At 36.6% G+C, this 24,019-nt stretch overlaps 1 protein-coding gene across 4 annotated transcripts; it reads right to left on the minus strand.

Annotated features, from left to right (window-relative positions):
* Positions 1-1,132: 1,132 nt before the first annotated feature.
* On the minus strand, positions 1,133-16,508 carry MEIOC (meiosis specific with coiled-coil domain). Of its 4 annotated transcripts, none has more exons than XM_086357325.1 (8): positions 16,099-16,508; positions 15,358-15,492; positions 11,851-12,008; positions 9,801-9,905; positions 7,035-8,907; positions 6,412-6,546; positions 3,375-3,555; positions 1,133-2,892 (listed from the first exon to the last, which is right to left on the minus strand). In XM_086357325.1, exons 1-8 carry the CDS (start codon positions 16,102-16,104, stop codon positions 2,663-2,665), a joined length of 2,823 nt encoding a protein of 940 aa, XP_086213451.1. In that variant the 5' UTR covers positions 16,105-16,508; the 3' UTR covers positions 1,133-2,662. The 4 variants fall into 4 exon arrangements, with proteins under 4 accessions (XP_086213451.1, XP_086213452.1, XP_086213453.1 ...); XM_086357326.1 differs by having other exon boundaries at positions 7,035-7,131; positions 16,099-16,480; XM_086357327.1 differs by lacking the exon at positions 9,801-9,905 and having other exon boundaries at positions 7,035-7,131; positions 16,099-16,480.
* Positions 16,509-24,019: the final 7,511 nt, after the last annotated feature.

Genomic DNA, 24,019 nt, shown 5'->3' on the forward strand with positions numbered 1-24,019 from the left:
GTTGGATATTAGGAGATCAGAAAGATTACCTTCTTTTTTGGACAGTAGGTTGGCTTTGAAGTCTCTCGAGTCCTGCTGGCATTTTAGTTTTATATGTGGCTGTGGCTACAGTTGGCATGTGAGAGAGCCTGTTTTAATAACCCTTATTTTGGATTTTTGGTTTGTTTTCACCTTAATTTTGGTCTCTGAAGCAGAGTCAGTTTATATCCAAAGACCCCTGAAGGGTAGTAGTTTCAATCTGTTTTAAGAGTAGTCAATTCATTTTTCCAGGACTCTGTTAGCTAGGTCACAGTTAAATGTACACCTGAACTAATGTTTAAACAGAAGAAAAGGATCAACTTTTTAGGCTTTGAGTAAGGTTATCCACGTAATTCAGGTGCTAATAAACCTTTTATGTCTAAAATATTCAATATTGGAAAAGGCAAATTTTAAAACAACTATGTTTTCTACTATATGATGGACATTTTAGGCCAAATTTGGAATTTCAGTCATTAATTCCCCAACCTTCTATAACCCTACAGTACCATTCAAGTGGGAAAGATATTGATATAATTCAAGGTACCTAATTTTCAACCACCTTTATAAAAAACTGCTTTTTCTATTAAAAAAAAACAACAACTGAGTATTCCAAATTCTTTTGGATTAGAAATGATGGAACCATCAGTTTGATCAGACTGTAAATCTTGTCATAACTTTTATAACACTTTCATAAGTTGTAATTCAGAAGTATAATACATAAGAACCATCCATTAGAGGGTATTCAATAGAAAGGGACAACCAACTAATTTGAGAGTTATCTGCAGCGTAACTTGATTAACAAAATTTGAAATAATTTTTGTTTTTTGTTAATAGTGTTTCATTTCTGACCGCTGTATGTAAAAGTTTCCCTAGAAGTTTTACTATGGTTCTCCTGGATTAGCACAAAGGCAGAACAAAAATTTCATATTTGAACAAGGTCAGGTTAAATCCAAGGAAATCAGAATGGTGTTGGTTTATTATCTGCCAACATTATTTATGTGTTAATAATGAAGTTTAAAACTTAGCACCAGTTCTTATCAGTTAAATGAAATTTAATTGGTTTTCTGACGAGTGACTCAATGTTAGAAACTAACACAAACTCAAAAAAAAAAGCTATTTTCAACAAAGCAATTTATTTACTTTTCTTGAGAGACTAAATTCAGAACAATATTTGTTTCCATAACATCCAACATGTCTTATATCAAACTTAACCACTTTCTATGCAGTGACTGTGGTGGGATGATCTATTTTATTTGACTACCCTCAATGTAATTCATTTGGGTAGTTTTAGGGCATTGCAGTGATCAAAATGTTTCTCCCTACAGTTACTCCTGCATTCTCAATCAGTTTCTTCTGCACATCATCTAAAGAAAATTTACGTGGTGTGATTACACTTTTTTTTTTTTTAATACCAGGATTTCTAAAACTAAGAAAAACACCAACATTTAAAACATTAGTGTTTCTAGTCTAGGGTAGTTCAATTAAATTTCATCAGTACATTATATTATAGTTTAACTCATGCTAGAAATGTTAAAACCCAAGATCTTCTGAGTCACATAATACCAACATTTCATATTACTGAATAAATTACTTGGGTTCCATACAAAGATATTAAGTGATGAGAAACAGAAAAAGCCAAGCTTTCAAGAGCTCTTAAAAAATTCAGAAGCAAACTAATGAACATAACTACACAAAATATACACTAACCAATTGCAAACTAAACTAGTAAAAGATTAACCTTAAAAAAATACATTTTAGAACTTCGTGATACCCTCAAAAAGGCAGCAAACTAAGGGTATTAAAACAATAGTCATTATTTTAGATGCATCAAAAGTTTAAAAGATCCAGGTAAAGGAAATGTTTTGTTTTTTGATTCAATTAAAATACTTTAAAACTGGAAATATTTAATAATTGATAGTGTAATTAAAATTTAAATAATATACACAAATGATTTGAACAGGTTTTATATTCAGTAACTTGCATGGTTTTTACACTGGCACTTTTATCACTAATTTAGGAGAATCAGATGCACTTCCCTCCAAATACTTAGGCACTAAGATTTCAAATTTATAAATATGGTAGCATTTTAAATATTAAATTTTTACATGAATATTGGGTTCATCTCTCTTTCCTTTGTTCCCTAGGTATTATCCAGTTTTGTAAGGAAAACATTCTTATATCACAATCAAAACTTGTTTTGGTTACTAGACTGTAGCCATATTTGTGTTACAGTCACTTAAGATTCATTATTTGGAATTATACTTACTAAGGCAGACCTAAATGAAACTTATCTTCTAGAAGAATTTCATATTTGCATTTCCCTGCACTGCAGAATGAGTTTCAGCAATATTTCAGCTGTTAGGAAAAATTTAATTTAAACTTGTTACCTTTGACTACCTGGGAATTTCTAGTTGCCCTAGAATAGTCAACTTTACTTACGTCTGACTCACTTTCAACTACATCTGATTCATTCCAAATAGATTTTTAAATAGAAGTTAGACTTCATTAAGGTATTATTAACTTTAAATCTGAAAGACAATTAATGTAATGAAATTTTCAAGTTTGACAAGTTCATTAAAATTTTTTAGCATGTCTTGATACATTTACTTATCAGCTTTTTATTCTTCTTTCTGCTGCCATTTCCTTAATGTTTGTTTGCTTCACCTCTCTGGTTCACTGGATTGCTACTATTTAGGCTTTCATGGACTTTATCTTCACAGTTTACTATATCTTGTAAAGCCTTTTCTACATCTGTTTGGCCAGCTGTACTGGCTGTTTTTGGCAAGGTCATCTGCAGTGCACACCACAGGGTAGTACGCGCTTTCCGAGTAGCTACACACATCTCTTTAATTGCTGAAGCAAGCGCAAAAACATCTGCAAAAGAAACATTTGTGGTCAGTTCAAATTAAATATCATTTAAGTACTCCTTAACTCTTTATAAAACCCAGTCTGTGCTACTAAATGATCAAACATCATTTTTTATAAAAGAAAGATGGCTATTGACTGAGCTAATCAAAGTACTTGACTTAATATTTAAAAGTGTTATACCTTAAATATAAATACTAATGTTAAAAAAAGTGTTACGCTTGTATTTTATTTCTGACTTGTATGACCATGACTATACTTTGGGTAGAACACAGACTTTGACAGAGTTATTACAATTAAATGGGTAAAATTAGCAAAATAGATAATAACTTCACTTTCACTTTTGGAGTAAATTATGTAGGCACCATTTAATAATTTATTTTTTAGATAAGTGTAAGTGTTAGAAATCCAACTTTTTTAACTTCAGAATCTGATTTTATTAACATTCAAATTAACTGCCTTATCAAAAGGATATGCATTAATGTTTGTACCTCTGTCATCTTGGCATCTAGGAACTCCTTGCCTTTGCCGATTTGAAGCATTAACAATTTCATCCTTTCTACGTGACTGTACAATGTGAATGGACTCCAAGTGTCTATCAAGAGCTGTAGAGATATTGGCATGAAGGGGAGAGCTTCGAAGACGTTCCATTTTGCCCAGTAGAGTCACAACCTGAGAGAAACATTTTAAATTTTGATGAGGCATTTAAAATTTAACTACATTGCCCTGTCATTAATTTAAAACAAATCTTCAATGAAGCAGAATAGAGATGAGAGGAATAATGTTCATTCAGTAATAAGTAAATATTTAGGCTTCCCTCATAGATCATTTGGTAAACAATCTGCCTGCAATGTGCAGGAGACCCCTGTTCCATCCCTGGGTTGGGAAGATCCCCTGGAGAAGGGAAAGGCTACCCAACCCACTCTTCTGGCTTGGAAAATCCCATGGACTGTATGGTCCATAGGGTTGCAAAGAGTCGGACGCGACTGAGCAACTTTCATTTCACTAGCTTACTATATCCTGACACCATGATGGGGGAAACAAAGATGGAAAGTCCGTCTTTTGTACATATGTTAATTCTAGACAGTTTAAAAGTCAGTTTCTGAGAATAAGCAACAGTGAAAAAGTCAAACATTTAAATATATCCATATTATTAACAGTAAGTGCAAATATAAAATCTGGCATTCTTTTTGGTAAATAAGAGAATAGCCTGCCAAGAGAGCATTATTAGGAGTTACTGTAGTTAAAAGAAAAAAATTGAGCTAAAAAGGGTCAATCAGTCTCTAGATCTGATTAATCTTGACCTCAGCAATTCCTTTCTGGGCCTTCAATGTTCTCCCTTTTGGAAGTCAGAAATAATATTGGCTAGTGTTAGTTTTAAGGAGTCCATAATCCAGAAAATACTGACTTAAGTTTATGCTGAAGTAACAAAATAAATACTATTAAGTGTCAAAATTGCTAGGGAAAATTAGGAGATCTTAATCTTCTGGTGGTAGAAGAATCTTCTGGTTAATTAAGCCTAAAAAAGAACACTATATATCTTAGATATATAGTAAGGGGAGTATGTTTCATATTGTATATGCCTAAAGTTTCAAATTCTAAACTTGGAAGGAGTAAGGAAGGAGAACTTTCGAGTAGCTAGGATTTGAACATCTAATAAATACAGTAACTGCCTTTGGGAGCCAAATGATTTAAAACTCATATAATTCAGTGACTGGGAAGAACAGAAAAATACCTCTCAATTAATAAGCACCTGAATGAATGCCTCTAACCTTACACTCCTACCAAATTTCTTTGGTGTAAGTCCATGCCAGTTCAAGCCCATGGAGAAAACACAAGTGTACAGGTATTAAATATTTTCCTCCCAACTGTACAACCAGCCAGATTCTTGAGGGAGAAAATAAGACAACACAAGGAAAAAATACCATAGTAAAACTTCCAGTGAACTACAAATTATATATTTTTAAAATAAGATAGTCATTTTGAGTAAGTGTAAAGAAAAAATTTATACAAGTGATTTTTAATAAACTTTTAAAAGATTTTTTCAGAATTCTATAAAACCAGCAAACTAGAAGTAGTACACATAAAAATATTTTTGCCCTTTGTATATTATTAGTCTAATGTTGCTAAACAGAAACAAAATTATTTTAACAGCTATAAATATGCTAAACTAAGGTGAAGCCTATGTAAGGCTGGAAAGTATTAAGTACATTTCTTAATACTCACATTAGCAATTCTTTGATTTATTGCCTAGAAATGCATTACTGAGAAAAATTTTAACTTGGAAGTTTAAAAAAAAAAAGACTTAAGTTTTTATAACATTTGGCTATATCTGACCACACCACTGATAAATTCCATTGTACAAATTTATGAATTTGATTAAAAATTACAACTGATCAAGGCTGAAAGCTAAGTAAAAATCAATATTTTTCCATTAAAGTATTTCATATCTGTATTTTAAAGACAGCATGGTATAGGTAAGAAACTAATGATCAATAAAATAAGACTCTGTTGTGCTGATTTTTTATAATTCCTTAAATGGCTTTTATTCAATCATAGATGCAATCTGTTTCACTGCATGCCTTTTCCTAGGAATCATTATCAAATTTTATTTGGAAAACAGAAGTTTTAAAAAATTATTTTATTTATTTGGCTGCACCAGGTCATAGTTGCAGCACTTGGCATAGTGAATCTACATAGCAGCATAAGAACTCTTAGTTGCAGCATGTGGGATCTAGTTCCTAGTTCCCTGACCAGGGATGGAACCAGGAGCCCCTACATTGGGAACATGGAGTCTTAGCCACTGGACCACAGGGAAGTCCCAGGAAACGGAAGTTTTTAAAAGAGGAAGGTCAGAAAGAAAAAACTACCCTATTCTATTACAGTTGCTTGGAAAATTCTGAAATTACAAAGGAGATAATAGGAAAATAATTTTTAATTAACATCAAGATTCTTTACATTTGATCTGAAGTGATATACTACTTTTCCAAAATAAGGCTATTTTATAAAATTATGCATATACCTACATACTTCAGTTTATTAGTAATTAATACATTGCTAGATATACTTAATGTTTGTTAAATAACTCAAGAGAACAGGGTCCAGAAAACGAAATAAGGTAATTTCCTATTAATTTACTACCTTGTATAATATAAGCAAAGCTTTTTTGTGAAGCTAGAAAACAAATGTTTGTGATTAAGAAATGGGACTTTCCCTATAAATAATATTTTAAATGGTTTTACTTTAAAATTTTTTCTTTCTTTTGTGGATTAGTTCCATTGCTAATCTGGATTTCTTGAAGAGGAATCTCTTAAGATTACTAAACTTAATATTTTAATGACTAAGTGGGGCTATTTTCCCTTTCCTAAATAACTAATAGTTCTAAGTCCAAACTTGGGAAAGAATACATTTCAGAGAGTTACACATAAATGTGATTTAAGAATCCTTCAGAACTCTAACTTGCTGAGGCATTTAAAAATTTTATCAACCAGTTAAAAAAATCTGCTATTAGATATTTTCACAGCTTACTCTGGCTTGTTCTCGAAGTTCATCCACAATTAACCGATCAACTCTAGATGGATTGGAAGTCAGCCGTGGAATTGGAGTATTATTAGTACTGGATACTTTTTTCCCTGGATAATTCTTTGCAAGGGCCAATTCAGTCTGTAAAAAAAATACGTAACTTTTAGATACTAAATTTTCTAAATATGATTCAATCATGAATAATATTTCTCATAGACCTAAAAAGAAAATCGAAAATTACTCCTTTAGATAAAAATTGTTTTGGAATCAAAAGGCAAAAAATACAAACCATAGTACCATGTACTTTTCTGTCACACTTACTGCATAAAATACCTGAACACTCCAATAGTTTAATACTTAGAAAATTCAAATAAATAAACTTTCAACCCATTAAGGAAAAAGTCTACCTAACAGGCAAAATAAACTTAAAAAATTTTTTAAGCCCCAAGCATTTTTAGTCTCTTAAGTCACCTAATTAATTCTGTATAGTCATGGACTTAACAAATACTATACATTATAGAAGAATTCAACTTAAAAGTACTCTTTCTTAAACTACACTAGGGTAAACAAAATGAAAATAGGCAAAGGGGATATATTAAGTTATGCCTAAATGGATAGTTTGGTATTACCTTTTTTCTCTCCTTTTCTAATGCTCTCCATTGTTCATAGCACTCTTCTAGACGAATATGAAGTTCACTGGCTGGTCCACTGCGGGTTTTAATTGGTCTTTGAAATCCAAAAGTTGGCACGAAACCAGAAAAGGAATTATCACCGTACATCATATCATTAAAATATGGGTATAAATGGCTTAAGTCATCATAAGAAAACAAATCATACGAATCCAACAGTGGAACAACTGAATGGCCAAATGGATGAGTGGATCTTAGTGGAAACCCACTTGAACCAAGTTGTTGAAAACTCTGATTATGCCTTAAATCTCCCATCATATAATTATTTGAAAAGCATGATGCCTGTGTGCGATTCACACGGCTATTAATATTGTTGTCTCCACTTCCCTGTCTGTGGCTATTAAAATGACCCTGTGACTCCAACAGATCTTGATATGTATTTTGAGATAAGCCATCTAAATGCTTTGGCCCTTCCTCAGGATCATAATGTCCACTTTGGGGCTTAGCTTGAAAATTATGTTTGTTTACACTTTCAATGATCCCATACTGTTGAGCTGAATAGTTATCACAAAATCCATTTGGCTGCTTTATTTTTTTATCGGTAACAGATTCAAAGAGATTTTCTTCTCCAGTCTTTGTCAGTCCTTCCATGTGATTGATAGATTGGATTCTTTCTGCACCACTGTAACCAAAATCAAAACTAGAAAATGCTGAAGGGTTTTCTTGGCAATACTTCTGAAATAAATTGCTATTTGGGGTTAAATTTGTAGATGATAGTTGGGGGAAATCTGAAGAATGGTTAGAACCTTTTGAAACTGCACTTAAATGAGAATTTAATTTCATCAAGTTACCTTGATTTCGATAAAAAATAGGAGTGTTATTTTTTGTTTGGACATTCATCCATGTTGGTCTGTTTAAGTTGATACCTCCTGAAGATGTTGCTGAATTTGCTAGTAAATTCACTGATTTAAAATACTCAGAATTTGGGGGGTCAGGTTTTGTAAACTGTTGTTTTTCTGTGACATTAGCAAAATCATTATTAGCTGAACAAGTCGTATGAGGTTTTAGTCCATATTCTGATTTTAAGCCAAAATCAGCAGTAAATGCTGCTTCCTTTCCAAACTGTTTTTCTGTCAGATGTGGTGTAGTTTTTGGAAATGTGAAATTCTGCTGGTCAGGTATTGTCTCCTCCATTTTTTTCTGATTTGCTGGTTTTACTTGAAATAACTTTGTGTAGGTGTCTGCTTCTACAGTTGGTGTTTCAGGTGTGGCACTAGCTAATTTTTTACTATCTTGGACACTAAAATTCGAACACTTATTCAGCTTAGCCTTATTAGGATGAGCATATTCTGGGTATCTACAATAATCTGGATTTTCACTGTACCTATTAAATTGGGAAAGAAATATCTCTGCCCTCTTTTGCTGTAATGGTGCCTCAAGACCTTTAGCACATATTTTCTCTCTTCCGTAAGAGTAAGTGTCAACTCCTGATTCTTTCATGATGTCAGACAGACCAGTTTGTGGTGTAAAACAATTTTTGATAAATGGATATTCTTGAAATGCTGTCTTAGCTGTATCATTTGGCTGAATATTGTAACAGTTAGAATGATCATTTCGTGAGGGGTACATCCATTGTTCTTCAAGGTCTAAACCAGTAAATCCATGATAAAGTTCATCTATTTTTTGTTGTGGTATGAGATTACTGTTATGTAGGTACTGCTTTTCCACTGCTGACACAGATTCACCAGTATAAAAAGCTTGCTGAGAGATGGCTGTATCTACTGGCCTTTTGGTTTCTGTTAAGAGGTCATGGTGATCTGCAAATCTGCTTGTGTTCATTGGCCAAACTGACTTTAAATTGGAGGAACAGGTCCTAGAACAAGCAAATATATTTAATTACAATTTAGATTTTTAAAGTCTTTATTTTCTTAGTGGAGAAGGGAGGAAAGGCTTTCAAAACATTTATATTGCCCCATTTCACCATTCTCTAATCCTTTCCAACTTTGCCTTATAAGCTGCCATTACATCCAAATAACTTTCTGCCACTTAAAATGTGCTATATGCTGCATAAATATGCATTTTAGTCTTAATATGTCTTCAGTATACTTTTCGAGGAGACATAAACTAAAGCCTGAGGCTGGTGATTGCGTGGTCTTACATGAACTGTTTACATACAGTAAGTAGAAACCAGATAAAGTTTTTCTTACATTATTATATAAGATCAATACAAAAGTGCTGTTGACCACAATTTTTTTAATTAAAAAAGATGTACTCTCATTGAAATGAAAACATTTTCATTGGTTAGATGTATGCTACATATTTCCCTATTTATGAAATAGGGAATCTGGATAATATGGCTTCTACACCCAAGTAAAACAATTAATGCATACTTTAAAAGTTTTTACTATATGAATAAAATCCATACATATTTCTACTCAGAAGCAATGATAGTTTTATTTTTGGAGGTATAAGTATAAAAGTCGTTGGAATTTATACTCTTTAAGCCAAATTTTAGCTCATGAACTCAAGGAAAACAGCTTTGAATTATGGAAGAATGATTTTTCAAATGAAAGTTCTTAATAGCAAATTAAACTTTCAATTGTATGGCAAGCACCTCAGGAAAATCTAGGCTCCTGGAAACAAATATCTGAATTACGATGTCGAATGTCAGATGATCTTCTATTAAGTAAAAATAAAAGTTAACGATCTAGTACCTGGGAATTTAAAAGTTTATTACATACTATATAGGTTATGTAATATACTAACCCCTCAGCAAAGTATGGCTGTGATTTATCTTGTTCTTCCAAAATGTTAGACACAAGTCCATATAAGTCTGTTTCACTACCATAGTCATTTCTTTCTGTTTGAATCCTAAAAATAAACGAATATCACATGTAAATTCTTTTGTTCATATTGAAACATAATATATTTCTTTTTTCAGACTTATTCTGACTTATTTTTCTATAAAATATTTGGATTAACTCTATATCTTCATTTCAACTAAAGAGGGAATAGGAACTCAAGAATATTTTCCACTTTGGCATAGTATTTATCCTACATAAGTATTTCTCCTTCATTCAAAATCTTATGTCTAGTTCTCAATGAATGCTTACCTCTTATTTCTCCAAAGCACATGCTATTCATTTTAGATGCCCAAGATATAAATCTCTAATCTATGATGTTATAGACATGATTGGTACCATGGCAACTTCTGAAAGCATGTCTAGTCCTATTATACATCATTACATCACACTTGCTAAGTTTTTTCATCTGTGATGTGAAAACCATATGAACCTGTTACTCTCTTTTTGTGACTCTTATACTAAAAGTTGGATTAAAAAGTACAGTGATATGGTCATTCTAAATATCACAAGAATGTAGCAGTTGTCCCTTAAATGTAAAAGATTTGGGGGCTATCCCTAAATCTGTGCCAAAGAAGTGACTGGTTCTCCATGTGGATGAAATCCTACCTAGTGACCAACACTATCTAAACAATACAAAATGTAAAAAACAACAATGAGATGGAATATACTGGACCCTTTTTACCTCTTATGGATTTTGGGTAATTTGTTCCTAGAAGTAATATGTTGTTTTTAAATTGTAACTTCTTGTTTTTTAATATTTTAGGTCTAACATTTCATAGTGTTAGGACATTTTAGAAATGAAAATACCTTATACTTGCATAACATTCAAATATTTCATTGATCTTCATAACATAGGAAAGGTAGGTATTAGTAATCATAAAACTGAATAAATGATCATGATATTAAAAAACTTGAATTTTGCAAAGGTTTATCATTTGCCATGCTTGTTGAATAAATGGTCTACCTACAAGTCTAATACTTATTTCAAAAAGATTTGATATAAAATTTTTGTATAATAGTATGTTGGTATATATCTAGAAAAATATTCAATGTAATATATACCAAACTGTTAATAGTTGTTACTGGGAGGTGGAAAGGCAGGGTAAAGGTAAACTTCTGCTTGCCTTTACATATTTCTATAAAGTCTGAAGTTTTTCAATGAACATGTATTAACTAAAAAAATATTTTTTGTGTAGAGTTATATATTATATAGTCTACCTAATAAAATCTACTTTAGAGAACTTAAAACTAATTTCTAAATTTTTAACAATTATTTAATTAGTAGATTTTAAAAATAATTATTTCCTGGTAAACTAAAGACACATCAGCCTCTTTTAACTGCTCCCTCATTATAATTAACATAAAGGTAGTGTCACTCCCTTAAGCTTCTCTTTGCAATAAGCTCCCATATTTTATACTTCTTCCTTTAGACCTTACCTTGCAGTACACCAGGCATTTGCAGTGCCTGGCAAGTTATAATCATCACCATTACTGTAAGATCTATAAAGGCAAGGATAATATTTGCCATGTTAATTCTAATATCCCCAATAGGAGAGAATCTGACATAGTTAGCCCCCATTATTAGTGGAACTGAATAGAAAATAAGTATCTTACATTTGATAAAATCCTGTTTGTTGTATACTTGTAAAGGGAAGAATTACTAAAAATTTAGAACTGGATTAAAAAATAGATTGAAAAATTGTAACTCATTTATATGCTATCTTTAGAAAGAGGAACTTAAGATGTACTCAGAGTTGCCTCTAATTAATGAAAGAAAGTGGCAAGAAAAAAATTATAGACACATAACTTTATTTCCTAGAAGTTTGATAAATAAAATTGCAATGTCATAAAAATACTGATATAGGGAACAAAGAGCTAAAACAACTAGGTTCCCATGTAATCAAACTTAAGAACACTTTGTTTAGCCTGAGAAATCTAAGGTATTAATTTACCTGTTCTTTACATTGATCTGAGAATTAGAGGGCTGTTTAATATCATCTCCATATGTAGACCATGGTGCATAGAAAAGTGAAGAATCTACAGAACTTGCATATTCCGTTGATGAAGAAAGTGGAGCATAGGTCTGCCTTAGGTCAACACTATCTTCATTCTGAAATTTTAAAGACATGTTTGTATATCAGATACAATCAAAACTACAGAATATTAGTGAAATAATAAGAAATTTGAGGAAATAACACATGTGTAAAAGTTGGGAGACAAATCTAGACTTAGCCACTTAAGCTTACTTTAACAGTAGGAGATGGCAATTGTTTTCTGTAAAGGGTCAGATAATAAATATTTTATGGTTTGCTGTGTTAAGGTCTCTGTTGAAACTCCTAGCACCAAAGCAACTATAGACAATGTGTAAATTAGAGGCTGTGGCTATTCCAATAAAATTCTGTTTTACAGCCACTCAGCAGATTTGCCCCTGTCCAATAGCTGTTGCTTATCCCTGAGATAGGACACGAACACCTACAATTATTGCTGTTTTAATTTTTTGAACAGATGAGCACTATATGGACCACAGCTGTGTTATTTTTAGTATTAATTTTTATAAATCATTTACAAAATTCAGTCTTAATGCCCCCAATCTGTAAAAAACAAGTAAATGTACATTTACATCAAATTTTCAAAGAAATTCCACACACTGTATTCAGTCACCTTATGACATGGATATTCTCTGTATTTTAAAAATGAGGAAATGGGTGTTTTATAATGGGTTTAAAAATGAGGCTACAAATTATTGAGCTAAGAGATGACAAAACTAAAACCCAAACTCAAGGCCGTCTTACTCCTACACTGCTTGCTGCTGCTGCTAAGTCGCTTCAGTCGTGTCCAACTCTGTGCGACCCCATAAACGGCAGCCCACGAGGCTCCCCCATCCCTGGGATTCTCCAGGCAACAACACTGGAGTGGGTTGCCATTTCCTTCTCCAATGCATGAAAGTGAAAGGTGAAAGTGAAGTTGCTCAGTCGTGTACGACTCTTAGCAACCCCATGAACTACAGCCCACCAGGCTCCTCCTTCCATGGGATTTTCCAGGCAAGAGTACTGGAGTGGGGTGCTATTGCCTTCTCTGTCCAAACCTGGAAACAACGAAAATGTCCATCAACAGGTGGCCAAATTGTCATATATTCCAACAGTGGGATCATACGCAGCAATAAAAAGGTATAAACTACTGGCAAAACAACAATGTGGATAAATCTCATAAACATCATGGGTTGCCACTGCCTTCTCCACTCCTACACTAGGGCCTTTTAAAACAGTATCTTTAATTTTCAGCTTAGTTTATTTCCAAGAGGAAGTATAAAAGTGAGACAATACATAACATGTTTTATCTTAAGAAATTTAAAGATATTATAAGAAAAAACGAGTTCATTTTTTTTATAATGAATTTTGAGTAAATAAGGTAAAAGGTTTGAGTTTTAAGATTTTAATGAATTATTTGAAGTTCTGTCTCCTTCCAAAAAAGGGAATGAAGTACAATGAAAATACTGCACCTCAAATTTTAAATACTTAAAATAGTCTGAATACATAGATTCACAATTTTTAACTCTCCAAATAAGGAGCTACTAAAACCTGAGATGTAATAGCTATAAATATCCAGACATAAACAGAGTAGAAAGGGTATTTTCTTATAAATATAGAAGGTATATAATCCTGGTTAAAAATATTTTCTAATTGCTTTTATTCTCAATCAAAATTGATGTGAAAAGAGATAAAACATGTTTAGATCAAAACACTCTAAATTTTCGTTCATGGACATGATAACTGAAAAATAACATTTTAAACATTCACTGAGTTTATACCAATAATATATGAAAATTAATATCATCTAATCACAAATCTTCACAAATCTCAAACATTTTATAGCCATTTGGTTAAATTATAGTTATGAATACTATTTGAAACCTAAATTTTCTTGTTTATAGTTTATTGTTTTGTTGACTATTCTGAAGTTGAAGAAATTGAGGCACACAAGAGATTTTGCTCAAAGTGCCACTAAAAAATGTCTTTCCAAAATTTCTGTTAGTTAGCAGTAACTTTTACAAAGGCTGTTATGGTTAGAACCTTTCATAATTTTATTCCTTTAGTTCTTAAGTTTATATGACAGGCCCAACCTAACTCTCTTTTATGTGTGAAGTATCCAAAGTGATACAAATAATTGTTCGTTTTGAAAGAGTTGCTTAAACAAAATGAGCATTTTCAGATTATATAATATCAAATGAGGTAAACAGTATTTGAAACAAAATATATAAGTATTATTTCAAGTATACTTTATATTTTTTTCTTTTTTTATTTCAAGTATACTTTATATTTTAAAGATTTGAGTATTAGAAAAATTAAATCCTTTTAAAAGACTGATATAAATTTAATATTCTAGGATAAAACAAGCAACTAATGCGGTGGCTATCTAGATTCTTTTCAGTCAAAACATTTCTGGAAGTTAAATATGTGAATGCTTAGGGTTGGTACACTAATTAGTCTAGATAATTGCAAAATGTCTCACTTTATTCTTGCTATGCTTAATCAACTGAAATTAAATCCAAGTAAATTTTAGTAGTCAGGTAAACACTATAGGGAGAAGGAAATGGCAACCCACTCCAGTGTTCTTGCCTGGAGAATCCCAGGGACCGGGGAGCCTGGTGGGCTGCCGTCTACGGGGTCGCACAGAGTCCGACACGACTGAAGCGACTTAGCAGCAGCAGCAGTAGCAGCAGCAGAGTTGGATACGACTGAAGTGACTTAGCAGCAGCAAACATTATAGAGAGCAGTGGAATGCTGGTCTTGGCAGTGAAAAGACCTGGAGTCAACTTGGGTTTTGTCACTTACAGCACAAGTCAAATTTTTTGGGCCTCAGTTTCTCTATCTGTACAATGGGTATAATACTATATACAAGGCTGTCATGCGAATTAAATAAAATTATTTATTTCAGGACACTGTTATAATTCAAAATATAACAATATCAACAGCCTTGTGCTGGTTAAATAATTTCAAATGAAAATGACATATTATCCTAAGCTAATTTAACACGATTAACCAAACTAAATGTTTTAGGTGAGGTAAAAGGTACCACGTCATCTAAGACATTGTAAGAGCCAGAGAATAAAAATGTATAGAAAAATTTCCCTTTTAAATGATCAAACGTATGTTTGCACCGACTTCCAATAAATGCCGGAAGGGAAAATTATCTTACGGTATAAGCAAATACGGATTTTCTTACATTTCTGGCATCATGTCACGCTGAGGACAAAGCAAAAGCAAGAATCAATGAAAAATCTTATTCCTTAACTTGCTTTCAAAACCAGTTTGTATTCTACAAACTCTGTATTTAAAATATTGTCTGGTCCTAAATGTGGAGCAATTTAAACGCCAACGTGAATGGGCTGGGTGCTGGGCGTAGGGTCGGATTTGAAGGAGAATAAATCCTCTAACAAAGGGCAGAGTGGAGAAACGGACCTGGGATTTGTAGCAATCATAGAAGGAAGGGGAGCCCGTCAGCACCACGCTGTTGAAGACATCTGTTAGTCGACTGCTGGCGTCCGCACTGAGGTTCCAGCAGCGATTCGCACCTCCACGGAACGCTACTTTCGGCTGCACGAAACGGGGATAGGAAACAGGAGACACGTCACGCAGGGCAGAGCCGGACCGATATGGCCGGACGACGGCTTCTACGGTTCTACGTTGGCTGTGCTCCTAGCTCCACCCGGAATCCGTTCCCAGAACACTCATTTGGGGACCCCGCGCCTCCGTCCCCGGGGTTCCCTCTCCCTTTACCGGCCGGACCCCGAGGTGCGCCCGACGGGCCCTCCCTGCCGGCCTCCGCCTCAGCGCCGCCACGGCCCGACGTTGGGGAGGCAGCGGCAGCCTGCGCGTCGCAGCCAGTCACCTGCTCCGCCCCGCCGCCAGTTCTGTCAGCCCGCGGCGCGTCCCCAGGCCCCCACCACACCGGCCGCCGAGCCCCAGGCTCACCCCCGCGGCGCAGCCCGGTCGCCCCGTCGGGGCTCCTTGCCGGCGACCCGGCCTCTCCCGCCCGGCCGCTTCAGAGACCCGCGTCCGGGGACGCGCCCATTCTGTCTCTCTTCACGGTCGCCGTCCTCCTAGCCCGGCCGCCACCCACACCCCTGACAGTCCCCTCCAGTCAAGTCCCTCCCTCAGGCCCGGGGGGTGAGAGGGCGGACAGGGGTCTCCGCAACTCACCTCCATGGGCCTCCCAGCCCCTCTTGGACTAGGCACAGCTCCTGGGGTACGGGGATGAGGGGGGGCGTCGAGGCCCAGCTCCCTCAACCCGCACCCCGCCACTGCCGCCTCCGCCCCGGGCGCTGCCTGGAGCCGGTCTGTGGGTGCGGATTCAGGAGCCAGGAGGGAGAGGCTGGGGAGAGGCCGTTACATTGCCCACCAGGGGCTCGCGACCCCGCACGCGACCCGGCACGGGCCCGCCACGCCCCCTCCTGGGAGGCCTGTCTCCAGCTTCGCACCCCTCATTGGCCCGCTGCCCGGCCAATGGGCGGCGGCCTCCGAGGCCTGTTACCCACTAGAGACAAGGCCAAGAACCAGCCGTTAAGGCGACCTCGCTCTCTCTGCGTTTCTGAGCCTTTCCCGCTCAAAGTGAACGTGTTCGGGATTGGCCCAGTCCGGCAAGCACCCGCCTGATGATTGGCTAGTAGAGCAGCTGAGGGGCGGGGCGTGGAAGGAGGATTAGGAGCTCGGGCCTACCAGGTGGGAGAAGAGATGGAAGTGGTCAGGAAGATTTGAGAAGTCGCTCAGCAACCGGCAGATAATCCTAAATTTACCGGCTGTTCATCTTGTTCCAAACATTTCATTTTGCCCCTGGTCCTGCCCCTAACTCCCAGAATCCTTTGGAGCTGCCTCAGAGAATGATAGACTTGGGCTCGCTTACGGAGCGTGAGGAACCCGTTAAGGAGTTGGGGGTTGTTGGGAAAGTCTCTTCCGAGAAGAAAGAGAGCTGTTCTCGGTCCTAGGCCTCACGCTTCGGTGGGGTTGAAGGCATTTTGGTTCTTATGGAACCCCTGAACAAATTTCACTCTGACCTATACCAAATAGGCCATTCACATAGATGGTCCCATTCGAGGATGTGATATCTCAAGATTTTGTCCCCAGAAAATGCTAAACAATTTTGTGTGCATTGAAATATTGAAGACGATCAAAGTAAGCACAGTTACCACCTTTAGGGCATGTATATTTAAAATCAAAATTTGAGAAGCAATAAAGTGGGAGGTGTTTTTTTACTCAAGCATAAATGGAAATAGGATAGGGGGACATATCTTTTTGGCCTATATTGCTCTGATGCTTATTTTGGATCCCAACTCAGCTTTGAGTTAAGAAAGCTTGTTAGTTGACCTGGCTGTACCAATTCATTATATTTATTTCCCTACCTCACACTGCAATGTGGGAGACACGGGTTCGATTCCTGGGTCGGGAAGATCCCCTGGAGAAAGAAATGGTAATCCACTCCAGTACTCTCGCCTGGAAAATCCCATGGACGGAGGAGCCTGATTAGGCTACAGTCCATGGGGTCGCAAAGAGTCGGACACGATTGAGCAACTTCACTTCACTTCACCTCACCCTGAAAGTTGCTAACCTGGAGTTTACTCCCTCCTTACACTTAGAGCATAGTATTTTGTCTCTCTCCCATAACACCCAGAATGATTTTGCAAAACTATGAATCCTCTTATGTATCTTTTTATTGTAATAAGATATACATAAGATTTGCCATTTTAAGCATCTTCCAATGTATAATTCAATGACATTATACTCAAGTATTATGCAACCATCACCACTATCCATATCTAGAAATATTTCATTATCCCAAACAGAAATTTTGTACCCAATAAAAGAAATAACTCCCATTTCCCCTTCCTTCCACTCTCTGGGAACCTCTATTCTACTTCATGTTACTGTGAACTCACCTATTCTAGGTACTTCATATAAGTGGAATCATACAATATTGGTCCTTTCGTGACTCGTTCATTAGCATAATGTCAAGATTCATGTTGTGCATGTCAGAACTTCATTTTATGGCTGAATAATATTAATCAGTTGATGGACACTTGGCTTGTATTCACCTTTTCTTTGTAATGAAGAATGGTGTAATGAGCATTAGTGTACAAATGTCTATTTGATTTCCCTTTTCAATTCTTTTGGATATATGTTTAAGAGTGGAATTGCTGTCATATAGTAATTCTGTTCAACATTTTCTACACCAAACTATCCCACTGAAGCTGCACCATTTTGCATCCCCATGGCAATACACCAGGGTTCCAGTTTATTCACATCCTTGCCAACAGTTGTTATTTTTCTTTCCTTTTTTTTTAAATAGCCTTTCAAGAAGTTGTGATATGGTATATCACTGTGGTTTTGATTTTCATTTCCCTTATGACTAATAATGTTAAGCATCTTTTCATGTGCTTATTGACCATTTGTGTATATTCTTTGGAAAAAATATTTATTTAAATCCTTTGTTCATTTTTTTGAGATTGTATTGTCTTGTTTAGTATTGATATGGTTTATTTTGGAAATGAAGGTTACAGGAAAATGGAACACTCCATTGAACTCAAGTGAATACATTAGAAAAGGGATCATTTTGGTTATGGAACAAAAACAAGTATTTAGTATAATTAGTTCTTTCTTTCATCTCTTGCATTTCTTTTTTGGAAGATCTCATTCTGAATGGGTATGTTGAGAGGTAGATGGGATTGTTTTCACAACTGCCTAAAGATAGATATAAACCTCAGACTACAGTAAGAAGTTAGAAATACTCAAATAATTGTTTTATGACTTCTCTGCTTTCACAGTTTGTTGTGGTCCACACAGTCAAAGGCTTTGGTGTAGTCAATACAGCAGATGTAGATGTTTTTCTGGAACATGGAAAATCCCAAATTTGAGGAATCCCCAGATACAGAATGAAGGATCTCTTGACACCAAAGGACTGGAAAACAGCTGCTTCTTTTTCTTTTTTTAATTGAGATCCGCAGTTTTAATTTAGACCACAGAGTTTGAGAACTTTAAAAAGATTCGTTGTTTCTGCCTTTTCCCTTTCAGTTAGATAGGGTTCCAGGTCATTCTCTCTTAATCTGGGCATTTAAAGATCCATTAAAGCTTTGTGTTGTGGTATACTGCTGCCAGCAAGCTTCCTTCCAAAAGGTAAAAAATTAAAGAACATTCCTGAAAGACGTGGTTTTCAAATTGGATGATTATGTACCGTTGAGGTGGGAAATAGATTCTGAATATATAGAATATTCCTGAAAACACACAGCCCACCTCCTTGTTGCAATTTTTCAGGAGCTGAATTTCCTATATTATTTTATCTGTCTTGCTTTCTATTTGTGTAGTCTAAAATACCATGAGAGGATATACTTACTGACAGGTCAACCTGAAAGCTGGATGTTTTGCGAACCATTGTATTAAATAACGAAGTTGAGGGTCCTTATCAAAATCTGTCAGAGCCTGGAAATATTCAATAGTTGTTTTATTGCAAAAGCTTTTAAATTCTGCTCAGGTTCTGAACTGATCCCTAAGTAGGTACAGTTCTCCAGCCTGTCCTTTCCTAGGGCACCTACAAAATTAAAACCTAGAAAAGCTACTTCCTTGACTCCTGCTTTGGAGGGCAGAGTAAGGGAGGTTCCCCACTTGTAAGGCTCTACCTCTGTTTCAAGGATTTTACCTCTGATCTGGAGTCCCACTGCTTGTCTGGCTTGATGATTTGATTCTCTCTCTTCCTCTCTCTTTTTAATAGACATTAAATGTAGACGTTATTTTTTAAAGTTTTATTTATTTATTTATTGGCTGTGCTGGGTTTTCATTGCTGCACACAGGCTTTTCTCTATGTGCGGCAAGTGGGGGGCATTCTCTAGTTTTGCAGTACTCTGGCTTCTCATGGAAGCTTCTTTTGTTGCTCTAGGGCCCTTGAATTCAGTAGCTGTGGTGCCTGGGCTTAGTTGCCCTGCTGCATGTGGGATCTTCTGGGACTGGAGATCAAACCTGTGCCCCCTGCACTGACAGGCAGATTCTTAACCACTGGACCACCAGGGAGGTCCTAGACATTATTTTTTAAAAAACTGTTTGAAAAAATAATAATAATAATAATAAAAATAGAAAACTGTTTGAGGTTCACAGCAAAATTGCATGTGAAGTATAGAGAGTTCCCAAATATCCCCTGCCCCCATACATGCACAATGTTCTCCCTATCAGCATCCATACCAAAGTGGAACATTTGTTACAATCAATGAGCCTACACTGGACACATCATTGTCAACCAAAGTCCACAGTTTACATGAGGGTTCATCCTTGGTGTTGTGCATCCTATGGGTTTTGACAAATGTATAATGCCATGTATCTCCCTCTTTCTGTGTATGTCTCTCTCTCTCACTCGTCCTTCATTCCTTTTTTCTTTGCTCTACAGATTACACCTACAACTGTTTAACTTTCCAATATGAGCTAGTTTGTAAGCAAGCTCCCTGGACATTGTAATGAAGTGAATATCAATGACTAAAAGGGGCCTCACTGAGAGGTATTGCTCCCCATTTCAACCACAGGTCATTGTCAAAGTTAAGATGGGGTCTTGTATCCTTTGTTCACTTAAGAACTCTCTCAGGACTTCTGTGGTGGTTCAATGATTAAGACTTTGCCTTCCAGTGCAGGGAATGCAGTTTTATCCCTGGTCAAGGAGCTAAGATTCCATGTGCCTTGGGGAAAAAAAAAAAAACAAAATATAAATCAGAAGCAATATCATAATAAATTTAATAAAGACTTTTAAAAAAATGGTCCACATCTAAAAAAATATTTTAAGGAAAAAAAAAAAGAACTCTCTCTTCTAGACAAGTGTCTTAGATTCTGTAGTTGAGCTGAATTGAGGCCCTTGGATGTGGATAACAAGAGGTAGGAATCATTTCCCATATTCAGTTCAGTTCAGTTCAGTCACTCAGTTGTGTCTGACTCTTTGTGACCGCATGAGCCGAAGTAGGCCAGGCCTCCCTGTCCATCACCAACTCCCGGAGTCCACCCAAACCCATGTCCATTGTGTCAGTGATGCCATCCAACCATCTCATCCTCTGTTGTCCCATTCTCCTCCTGCCCTCAATCTTTCCCAGCATCAGGGTCTTTTCAAATGAGTCAGCTGTTCACATCAGGTGGCCAAAGTACTGGAGTTTCAACTTCAACATCAGTCCTTCCAATGAACACCCAGGACTGATCTCCTTTAGGATGGACTGGTTGGATCTCCTTGCAGTCCAAGGGACTCTCAAGAGTCTTCTCCAACACCACAGTTCAAAAGCACCAATTCTTCTGCACTCAGCTTTCTTTATAGTCCAACTCTCACATCCATACATGACCACTGGAAAAACCATAGCCTTGACTAGACAAACCTTTGTTGGCAAAGTAATGTCTCTGCTTTTGAATATGCTATCGAGGTTGGTCATAGCTTTCCTTCCAAGGAGCAAGCAAGCGTCTTTTAATTTCATGGCTGCAGTCACCATCTGCAGTGATTTTGGAGCCCAGAAAAATAAAATCAGCCACTGTTTCCACTGTTTCCCCATCTATTTGCCATGAAGTGATGGGACCGGATGCCATGATCTTAGCCAACTTTTTCACTCTCCTCTTTCACTTTCCTCAAGATGCTCTTTAGTTCTTCACTTTCTGCCATCAGGGTGGTGTCATCTGCATATCTGTGGTTATTGATATTTCTCCCGGCAATCTTGATTCCAGCTTGTGCTTCTTCCAGCCCAGCATTTCTCATGATGTACACTGCATATAAGTTAAATAAGCAGGGTGACGATATACAGCCTTGACGTACTCCTTTTCCTATTTGGAACCAGTCTGTTGTTCCATGTCCAGTTCTAACTGTTGCTTCCTGACCTGTATACAGGTTTCTCAAGAGGCAGGTCAGGTGGTCTGGTATTCCCATCTCTTTCAGAATTTTCCACAGTTTATTGTGTTGGCATGGTCAATAAAGCAGAAATAGATGTTTTTCTGGAACTCTCTTGCTTTCTCTATGATCCAGCAGATGTTGGCAATTTGATCTCTGGTTTCTCTGCCTTTTCTAAAACTAGCTTGAACATCTGGAAGTTCACGGTTCACGTATTGCTGAAGCCTGGCTTGGAGAATTTTGAGCATTACTTTATTAGCATATGAGATAAACCCTAAAAAAAACCTGGCTTTTCTTATCTAACTCATCTTAAATATTGGGCACGAAGAGGGAAATCTATCAAGGGTTTCTGTTGGAAAATAAGCTGGGGGATCAAGTGGTCTAGTGTTTGATTTTATCTATTTATTTATTATTTATCTGGCTGTGTCTGGTCTTAGGTGTGGGACTTGGGATCTTTCGTTGTGGTGCATGGATTCTTTAGTTGTGGCGCTTGGACTTAGTTGCTCCACAATATGTGGGATGTTAGTTTCCTGACAAAGGATGGAACCCACATCCCCTGCATGGCAAAGTGGATTCTTAACTACCAGATCACCAGAGAAGTTCCTAGTCTAGTGTTTTATTCCAGCTCTTGTCCAAGATGATCACCAAATTTCTGGCTTTTACCTTTTCTTGGTTTCACTTTTCTCATCTATAAAATAAAGGATCTAGTTAGATAACCTTTAAACTTCCTTCCAACTCTTGAGTTATCCTGACTCCACATCCCCCTCTTTAACCTAGAAACAATAATCTCTGTCCTTGTCATTCAAAGATTGAGTAATGTTAATGAACTGCCAGAAATAAAAACTTGTTGAATTCCCCAGGAGAGATTCATTTAATCAGAGTGAGTAGGTAATGGAGTATTACACTAATTTTCCATATGGTAGTTAAATGGAAATAGTTATATACCATTTATGCATTAGCAAATATTTATGCAATTAGAATGCCCAACAATGGAATTACGATAACCATAAAATTAGGTTTTGGTTTGCCCTCTTATAATGCCTTCAGAATAGATTCCAAATTCTTATAATCATTGTACAACACTGGAGTTATAGATAAGACTGGGGAGAGTTAAGAATATATAATTAAAATTACTACTTGAAAGCTTGGTTAACAATTTTTATTTTTCATAAAATTAGAATATGGAACAATTCAAGTTACTAGAACCATAGAATCACAGAATTTTAGATCTGTAAGGGCCCTTGAAGATCATTTCACTAAATCCTCAAATGTACAGGTTGTTCAGTCACTCAGTCGTGTCCAACTTTTTGCCACCCCATGGACTGCAGCACACCAGGCTTCCCTGTCCATCACCAACTCCAGGAGCCTGCACAAATTCATGTCCATTGAGTTGGTGATGTCAACCAACCATCTCATCCTCTGTCTTCCCCTTCCACTCCTGCCTTCAAACTTTCCCAACATCAGGGTATTTTCCAATAAGTTGGCTCTTCACATCAGGTGGCCAAAGTATTGGCGCTTCAGCTTCAGCTTCAGTCCTTCCAATGAGTGTTCAGGGTTGATTTCCTTTAGAATTGACTGGTTTGATATCCTTGCAGTCCAGGGGACTCTCAAGAGTCTTCTCCAGCAGCAAATGTATGGGTGAGAAGTCCAAATCACAGAGCGAGTGGTACCCAAGCTGCCTCTAGAGCTCACGTTTATTTGAACTTCCCTGGTGGTATACCGGTTAAGATGCCACACTTCTGCAGCAGAGGCATGCATATGATCCTTGGTCAGGGTAAAATCCCACATGTGTGGTGGGTGTAGGGTGGAGGGGGACAAAAAAAACCCAAAAGACAAAACTCATGTTTCCCACAAAGATTGCCTCCTGGAGAAAGGGATGTTTATATGATCACAGTCACTTTGTTTTTAACTCTGTCTGTAGTTAAGCCTCTTAATAATCTCATAATTATCTATTCATGTAATCATCATCATCGATCCCTGAGATAATTTCCTACTATGCAGCGTAGTTTTCCTCTAAAGGAAATCAGTCCTGAATATTCATTGGAAGGACTGATGTTGAAGCTGAGACTCCAATACTTTGGTCACCTGATGCAAAGAACTGACTCATTTGAAAAGACCCTGATACTGGCAAAGATTGAAGGCGGGAGGAGAAGCGGATGACAGAGGATGAGATGGTTAGATGGCATCACCGATTCAATGGACATGAGTTTGAGTGAACTCTGGGAGTTGGTGATGGAC

This window comes from Bos grunniens, chromosome 19 (genome assembly GCF_055505025.1).
Source record: "Bos grunniens cultivar Pamir isolate PY7600 chromosome 19, Bosgru_T2T1.0, whole genome shotgun sequence".
In the NCBI taxonomy this organism is placed as follows: Eukaryota; Metazoa; Chordata; class Mammalia; order Artiodactyla; family Bovidae; genus Bos; species Bos grunniens.